This window comes from Mesoplodon densirostris, chromosome 4 (genome assembly GCF_025265405.1).
Source record: "Mesoplodon densirostris isolate mMesDen1 chromosome 4, mMesDen1 primary haplotype, whole genome shotgun sequence".
NCBI classification, from domain to species: Eukaryota; Metazoa; Chordata; class Mammalia; order Artiodactyla; family Ziphiidae; genus Mesoplodon; species Mesoplodon densirostris.
In genome coordinates this window covers 35,779,301-35,788,311 of record NC_082664.1, presented here as the reverse complement: position 1 = coordinate 35,788,311, position 9,011 = coordinate 35,779,301, and the positions used below count along the sequence as shown (strand labels likewise).

Sequence of the window (9,011 nt, the reverse complement as noted above, 5' to 3'; positions counted from 1 at the left end):
GGGATCATCGAACCAGCTCTCCCATGGCCCTTCTGGCCACCATGAAATCTCCCCAGTCCTCTCTGTGCCGGTGCCTAAGTCCAGACCCTGGTTCAATTTTCCCCAATTATGGTTAGGCGGTTACCGCATGTTTCCCCGGGAGGTCAAATATTGGCGTCTGGGAAATGTTCTAAGGCTGATTGCACAAAAGAGGAGCGGTTGGAGTCTGACAGTTGTGGGGGGAGGGGGGAATCTTTCCTCCTTAGGGATTCCTTCACGCAAAGAAGCAGAAGCAATCGGTCCCTGAAGACACTACCAGGAGAATCATTTTATTGTGTCTTTTTGGAATTATAATGAAATATAAAGTATAATCATAATTTTCCTGGTGTTTGAGTGTGAATTGATGATAGAATATAGTTTTCTTTTTTTTTTTTTTTTTTTTTTTTTTTTTGCGGTATGCGGGCCTCTCACTGTTGTGGCCTCCCCCGTTGCGGAGCACAGGCTCCGGACGCGCAGGCTCCGGACGCGCAGGCTCAGCGGCCATGGCTCACGGGCCCAGCCGCTCCGCGGCATATGGGATCCTCCCAGACCGGGGCACGAACCCGTATCCCCTGCATCGGCAGGCGGACTCTCAACCACTTGCGCCACCAGGGAGGCCCTAGAATATAGTTTTCTTGATGACTTGGGTTAGTTATATTAACTTCCAGGGTAGCAATGGATTTCTCAGGTTAGCACAGTTGGTTTTGCCTACTCATGAAAGTATTTAATCCTGTCTTGAATTAAAGCCATGGAAATTCTCTGGGAACAAGCAGCTTCCCTGGTCAGTCACTCCTTTCAGTCTGCCATCTGAGGACTATGTCTCGTTTCCTTGGGGGTGAAGGTGGGGAATGTTTTAAGTCATTATCTGTCTGTGGCCCCTGACTGCACACAGTAATGTATTCTGGTTCTTCTGGATAATTCATTTCCATTTGATTGAAAGACACATATTCCAAGCTCAATTTGAACCAATATATTTTATAGCAATTGGAGAGGAGAGGGTTTCCTTCACACAATACAAATTTCTACTGATTTAACATTATATTATCTAAGTCATCAGATTTTGTCACACGCTCATTATTGGGTTACCTAATATTTGAATAGAGTTTTACACCTGTATTAAAAGCCTTTCTCATGTTTTGTTCCTTATTCATTCACTCATTTACTTGACAAATGTTTATGGTATTCCTACAATGTACTAGGCACTGTGCTGAGGTCCAGCAAGGAGCCTAGTACAAGGGAGAAATTACCTCTGCAACAAGTGATCACTGTGAATAAGTTGTGATGAGGGTTATGAGGGAAAATAGAGAAAGCTTTGGGAAGTCATAGCAGGAGACCTCTCTTGGTCTGGAAACCAGGAAGGCTTCTTTAAGGAAATGACTTTTGAGCTGAGGTCTGAGGAAGGTCAGGAGTTAGTGGGCAAGCAACACATAGGCAAGAGTGCTCTGAGCAGAGGACTTGAGTGAGTGCACTTGACGGTGCAGAGTTAAAACAGGGGCCATTAGAACAATGGAAAACACTGGTCTAGTTGAGGCACAGGGGCTGGGGCAGTGCCAGAAATGGCAATAACAGCCAGTGCTTATATAGTGCTTATTATGTGCCAGGCCCTGCCCAAGTGCTTTATATCTATTAACTACCTTGACTCTCATAACAACTCTATGAGGTAGGTACTATGATTTTCCCTGTTTCACAGACAAGGAAACTGAAACAACAACAAGGTTAAATACGTTAGCCCAGGACATAGTGGCAGAGCTGGGATTCAAACTTAAGCAGGTTATATCCATGGTGTGTGCCCTTAACGACTGAGCCGTGTTGCCAAAAGATGAGGCTGGAGAACTTCTTCTTATACATATGCACATTTGGGCATCTATGCAAAATTTGCATGCAATTTCATCCATAGAACCCAGATTAAAAACAATTGGTTAAACCTGTCAATTTTAATAATGTAATAGGGAGTTATTTACAAGCAAAAGCGAGTTTATTCAGAAATAGTCATAGGAACCCGCAATTCAAGATATGCAAACTATGGTGGCCCATGGGCAAATCCAGAGAACAAGGAAGGGGAGCTTGCTTTTATAGCAAAAGGGTGGGGTGGGGTGGGAGGGGCTGTGATAATCGAAGAGTCCATTGGGGAAAGCTGGGAATCCAAAGTATGGAGGCTTCTCATTGGTTGGGCTGCTGAAGTCTGATTGGCTGGACTGTATGCAGTGGAGAGTTTTCTTCTTCCTGCTGGATAGTGATGTAGGCAACACTTTGCTGTGGGAGATGTCGGAGAACATCTCTTCCTGTTTGGAGTAATTGATGATGCATGGCTGGGCATGAGAGCTGTCCCACTCCAATTGTAGCTGAGGTTTCTTTAGTAAATTCCACAAAATTGATGACTGAAGATGGGTAAGCAGAAGAGTCACTTGGAGAGGAAGTTAGAGAAAGTGCAGAGGAGGACCTTGAGGAGCACTCAAAATATGGGATAAGTAGAGAAAGGTAAGACTGAAAATGGACTGTGAAAAGGGGACAGAGAGGTTGGAGATGAATTAGCCTGGGTCTGAGCAGGTTAGAGAAACCACACAGTAAATTTGAACAGGGAAATTTTAATATGAAGAATTATTAACCATAACAGGGGATTGGAATAATGAGGAACTGGCTTGTACAGGAGTGATTAAACTTTTCTTATAAAGAAAAGTAAATATTTTAGGCTTTGGGGGCCATCTCTGTTGCAGCTACCAACTCTGCTACTGTAACATGAAAACAGCCATAGACAGTATGTAAATGAATGAGCATGGCTGTGTTCCAATAAATCTTTATTTACACAAACAGGCAGTGGACTGCATTTGGCCTGTGGGTCACAGTTTGCCAACCAGTGGGCTAGTAAGAAGTAAAGAGAACTCTAGGGAATTCTCTGGCAGTCCAGTGGTTAGGACTCCCCACTTTCACTGCCAAGGGCCCGGGTTCAATCCCTGGTTGGGGAACTAAGATCCCACAAGCTGTGTGGCGTGACCAAAAAAAAAAAAAAAAAGAACTCTAAAGGCTAAAAGAACAGATAAAATAAAAAATAGATATAATTTAAATTTTTAATAGCAGATATACTATAAATAATACAACATAATATATAATAACCCCTACCTGGGGCTGAGATGGAGCTCCCTAGGAAAAGACCCATTCTACTCCCAGACTGAAGCCCAGGGCTTGCTGGAGAGTATAGCACACTGAATGGCAGAGAAGTCACTGTCTGCTGCACCACTGAAATTTGCTGGAAATCCACTGTGCTAGGGAAAGCTGTCCACAGGGAAGTGTCTCACTGGAGGCACTCTGCTACAAAACCACCTGAGGGGAGGGTTGCTGGGGGACGCTGCCGGCCACTGAATGCTGATGGAGCCAGGCACTTGATGGTGCAGGAGCTGCGTGGACTACAGGAGCCTGGCACTGCGGGAGCCAAGCCTGCTGCAGAAGCCTGCAGAGCTAGCGCAACAGAAACAGAAAGCAAGCCCCTTTCCTTCCGCAGTGTCTCTCCAGTGCCATCTATTGACAAAGCTTAATATCGTGCCAGATGCCAAAGAAGAGAAGACAGAAAATAGAAGGGTCATTTTCCACTCATAAAGCAGGCAAAAAGGATGAATTGGAGCTGAAAGGCAATAAATTGATAACTGACACCAGAGGGAACCCAGAGGATGTGGTGTAATAGATACATTATAAAGGCATTTAAGGAAGTGGGTACAACACCAAAAGCATGATCCATAGAAGAACAAATTAAGTTAGACTTCATCCAAATTAATAACTTCTGTTCTTTGAAAAATAAAGACTGGGAGAAAATATTTGCAAATCACATATTTGATAAAGGACTTGTAGTCAGAATATATATTTTAAAAACTCCCCAAACTCAAGATTAAGAAAACAATCCAGCGCCGTGTCGCCATGGCGGAGCTGCAGCAGCTCCGGGTGCAGGAGGCAGTGGATTCTATGGTGAAGAGTCTGGAGAGAGAGAACATCCGGAAGATGCAGGGCCTCATGTTCCGGTGCAGCGCCGGCTGTTGTGAGGACAGCCAGGCATCCATGCAGCAAGTGCACCAGTGCACTGAGCGCTGCCATGCACCTCTGGCTCAAACCCAGGCCCTGGTGACCAGCGAGTTGGAGAAGTTCCAGGACCGCCTGGCCCGGTGCACTATGCATTGCAACGACAAAGCCAAAGATTCAATTGATGCAGGGAGTAAAGAGCTTCAGGTGAAGCGGCAGCTGGAGCATTGCGTGACCACGTGTGTGGATGACCACATGAACCTCATCCCAACCACGATCAAGAAGATGAAGGAGTCTCTGTCATCCATTGGGAAATAGATGTCTGCTATTGGCCATCGGGGCTGAAGGCAGGAGTCTATTTAAAAAGAGAAATGGGGATTTGGGTTTTCTAAGGAAAGTTTATGAATGAGGAAATTAAGGATGGCAGCAAGTTTAAGGCCTACATCACTTGCCTCTGGACACTGGTTCCTTTGTGTTTGAAACCTAGAAAGTGAAAAAACCTGGTGCTAAAATTGGGGTCAGAGATAGCACAGGAGAGTTTTTGTGAGCCTGAATTTCACGTGGCAAGTGCTTATCCTGGCAACAGGGAGTCTCCCTTGTACCAAACCAGAGCCCTCCAAGGTACCAGATTCTCTTAGTACACAGATACCAACAGGCTGGCAGGTTCATCTGACCTCCTTATGAGCTGGTGGAGTGTGAGGAGAGGTGCTTCTGTTTGTTGTCAACCTCCTGTTTACCAGAAGGATCACTACAACATTTCCCACAAACTGGAAATAAAACAAAATCCATGAGGTCACTAATTTAGAAGGGGAAAGGGGGCTTCTGGGGATTTGTTTTGCGTGGTTTTGTTTTATATACAAGGGCATGAAGCTACTTTAAGATGTAGAGTTGGGAGAGGTAGTTTCGATAAAAACTTTGAAAAGGTCCTTGCAGATATTCATTTCTGGCTGTCAGGATGTGGATGCGCATTTCTTTAAATTCTCACACATGACATCTTTCAGCCTGAAGACCCTGCAAAAATATAAGAAGCGCTATCACACTGGTAGGGGAAGCAAACCTTCCCTCTAACTGACAGCCATGATGAGCCCTGAGGCTGTCAGCAGCAGAGTCAGCCGAGTGACAAGACAATCTTGCAGTGACACTCACCCTTGAAGGGAAAGGGGATTTTGATTGTGCTATATGCTAGTATTCAAGAATGAACAGTGAAAGAGGAATTGTTAGCTGCTTAATTAAGAGAGTTATGAAGTACTGGCTTTGGAAAAATCTGGTTTTCATAAAACAAAATAGAATGAAAGCCTAAACCCAGTATTGCTTACTTTGCCCCCTGTGATAACAGAGCTCAGTTGAAACAATCCCTTGGCAACACGAAGGTCAAAGAAGAAAAAGTAAGCAACTCAGGGGCAAGCTGTGACTCCTTTAGAGCAAAAAACGGGACAGCCCTCCGGTACCAAATACTACTTCTGTGACATGCGTTATTCTTGCCCCAGTTCTGGCACCTTATCATTTTATTAAGGACCTTGTGTTTTTACCAACTTATTACTTGAAATGATAATATAGCCTGTCTGTTTGCTGTTTCAAGACTGTGATATATTTTCCTAGTGGTTTGGTTTTAAAAATACATGACTTAATTTTTCTTCCACTATTGTGTTTCTTTCCTTATATCTGGCCAGTGAATATATAACTTTCTCAGGATGCTTCTCTTTGTAATGTGTGAAATAAATTTAAGAGGTCCAAAAAAAAGAAAAGAAAACAATCCATTTATTTATTATTATTATTTTTTTTTTCTCTCTTTTTCTCCTTGCTGTATGCGGGCCTCTCACTGTTGTGGCCTCTCCCGTTGCGGAGCACAGGCTCTGGACGCGAAGGCTCAGCGGCCATGGCTCACGGGCCTAGCCGCTCCGCGGCATGTGGGATCTTCCCGGACCGGGGCACGAACCCGTGCCCCCTGCATCGTCAGGCAGACTCTCAACCACTGCGCCACCAGGGAAGCCCAAATGGGTACATTTTTAAAGTGCTCAATATCACTAGTCCTTAGGGAAATACAAATTAAAACCACAATAAAATGCCACTACATACCTACTATAATGGCTAAAATAAAAAAGACTGACCATATCAAGTATTGATGAGAATGTGGAGCAACTGGAACTCTCATACACTCCTTCTGAGAATGCAAAATAATACAACTACCTTGTAAAACAGTTTGGCAATTTCTCAAATAGTTAAATGGGAGTTAAACATACATCTATCATATGACTCTTAGGTAATTTCCCAAGAGAAATGGAAGTTTATTCATTCAAAGACTTGTATGTGAATGATCATAGACTCTGTGTTATAATAAAAAAGTAGGAAACAACCCAAGTGTCCATCAACAGGTGAATGGATAAACAAATTGTAATACACCACACAATGAATACTACTCAGCAATAAGAAGGAATAGACTTTCAATGCACTCAACAACCTGAAGGAATCTCAAAGTAACTATGTTGAGTAAAAGAAGCCAGACCAAAATGATTCCATTTATATAAAATCCTAGAAAACACCAACTGTAGGTTATAGACTGTGGTGATAGAAAGCAGACCAGTGGCTTCCCGGGGATGGGGGGAAGTGGAGAGAAATGGGAGGGTTTTACCAAGGGGAATGAGGAAGGCTTTTGGGGTGATGGACATGTTCATTGTCTTGACGGTGGTGATAGACTGTGTGATGAGTGTATGGTAATGTGAAAACTCATCAAATTGTATACTTTTAACATGTGCATATAAATCATACCTCAATAAAAGTGTGAAAAATAGAAGTAGGTATTGATCAAGTGTGCCATGCTACTGAGAAGTCAGGCAACAAAGAACTGAGACGTGTCCACTAGATTCAGCACTGTATCAGTCATTGGTGACTTTGGGGAGAACAGCTTCAGAGAAGTGGTGGGGTGGGAGCCTGATTGGAGGAGGCCGTTGGGTGAGCAGCTGGGGAGGAGAAAACAGTTTAGTATCAGGAAGAGGAGGTGGGAAGGTAGGAGCATTTTTATTTATTTTATTTTATTTTATTTTTTTGGCCACACCGCTCGGCTTGTGGGATTAGTTCCCTGACCAGGGATTGAACCCGGGCCCTCGGTAGTAAGAGTGTGGAGTCCTAACCACTGAACCACCAAGGAATTCCCTGGTAGGAGCATTTTTAAAGAGCACAGAGGAAAAAGTTAAAGATAAAGGGGAGATAGGAGATAAACGATAGAGTAAGGTCTCTGAGAAAGCAGGAGATGATGGGCTAGAGACAAATTCACTTCAGGAGGAAAGGAAAATGTGATGAGCATGAATTCAAATAGATTTCTAAACTTGGTAGCAGAATATTCCTTCTGGTGGTCCCTATTTGTGTGTGTGTGTGTGTGTGTGTGTTAAGAGGTCAGGATACATGTTGAAATTGAGGCAAGGAGTTTAAGAGGGATAGTGAAGGTTTGAAATAACCTTTGTGGAGATTAGGTTGGTGGCAATTAGGGAAATAAAAAAAGATGGACAGTTTCATTGGAATCCCTGGGTGACGTTGGTGGCTATGTACTTATAATGGCATCAACATGCAAGGTGATGTGATTTGTCTCTAGCAGCTCTCATCAGCCAGCTGCACAAAGAGGACCAACGCATGGGTTCATCCAGAGTTGGGGTTTTCAGGCTCTCAGGGCAGAAAGACAAGGGGGTCAGGGGGCTGAGGATATTGGCAACGGAATGATTGAAGTGATGAGTATGAAATCTCAGTTGGATAAAAAAGGAAGTGATGACAGCAGGGCCTTAGGGTGGTCTGGAGGTCCTCCTGGGGTTAAATAACTGCTACATTGGGCTTCGTGCCACAGGAGAGCTAGATGAATAGGAGGTGCTGTGGTGGGGTTGTCTGGATGCAGGATTTTAGAGGTGGATGGTTCCAGGTGTTGACAGGCTGAGGGGTGGAATGAGGTAGAGGAGGTTTCTGACGAGGAGGAGGTCAAGGGCCTGAAGGTCCAGGGAGTTGCTGGAACATCTATGAAGATAATTAAGTCACCTGGACGATGGCAGTGTTAGGATGAGAAGGCTGAGAACCAGGCACCAAAATCATCTGTGAAAAAAGAGACATGGGAGGGAAGTACATCCAGGACAGGGTCAGAGAGGAGGAGCCTCATGACTTGAGGCTCAAAGGAGCAGGTGTTTCATGTCAGGATGGAGGAAGGGTCTGGAAGTGGGGGTGGGCTGTGGAGAGGACAGTGATACCCTGCCCCCGGGAAGCTGAGGCATGTAGGATACAGGAGAATAAACAGCCTCCACTTCAGAAACTGCAGGCAAAGAGGTGTCCACAGGACACAGACAGTTCTCAGTTGAGGCCGGGAATTGGGGGTACATTAGAGATACAAAGGCTGAAGATGTGAGGGTGTTTATTATTCATGAAAATGGAATTCCGGTGAGAAGTGTGGAGGGGAGAGGATTGTGGGCTTGGGTCAGGGAGAAGACCAATGGGTTTATGTTTGGGAATGTTCGTTTAGCAACTCTGTGTGCAGTGTGGTATGTTTGTTCTTTCAACAACCAAGAAAACTGTCAGTGTGCATGCACTGTGATAAGGGCTGTTGTACAAATAGCACAGGGCGTTTGCAAGTAGTGAAGTGGAGCACTCCTGGGGAAGGCAAACAAAACTCCAGCTGATGAAGGAAAGGGATAGTCCAGAGGCCAGGAGGAGGGGCAGTTGAGCCAAGTGAGCCAGTAGATGGGGTGGAGGGGTAATCAAAGCATACCAGGTATGGGTTTGAAAGCACATGGTGTGATGGAGCTCACAGTGTTCTAAGAACGTGAATGAGTCTAGATCAAAGGGTGGGGATGGGTGAGGGATGGTAGATCAGGTCAGAGACAGGCAACATTCAGACCATGAAGGGCCTGTGTGCCAAGCTAGAGTTCGAACTTTATCCTGAAATCAAGCCTGTGAAAGGTTTTAGGCAGAATGAGATCATTGGATTTATGCCCAGCTGCTGTCCTCCCAAACAAATT

General features: G+C 44.6%; 1 protein-coding gene across 1 annotated transcript; it reads left to right on the top strand.

The window, feature by feature from the left end:
- The first annotated feature begins 3,924 nt into the window (after positions 1 to 3,924).
- On the top strand, positions 3,925 to 4,432 carry LOC132489094 (protein FAM136A-like). The gene has a single exon (XM_060098042.1). The coding sequence runs from the start codon at positions 3,925 to 3,927 to the stop codon at positions 4,339 to 4,341; it is 417 nt and encodes a 138-aa protein (XP_059954025.1). The 3' UTR covers positions 4,342 to 4,432.
- The last annotated feature ends 4,579 nt before the right edge of the window (positions 4,433 to 9,011 follow it).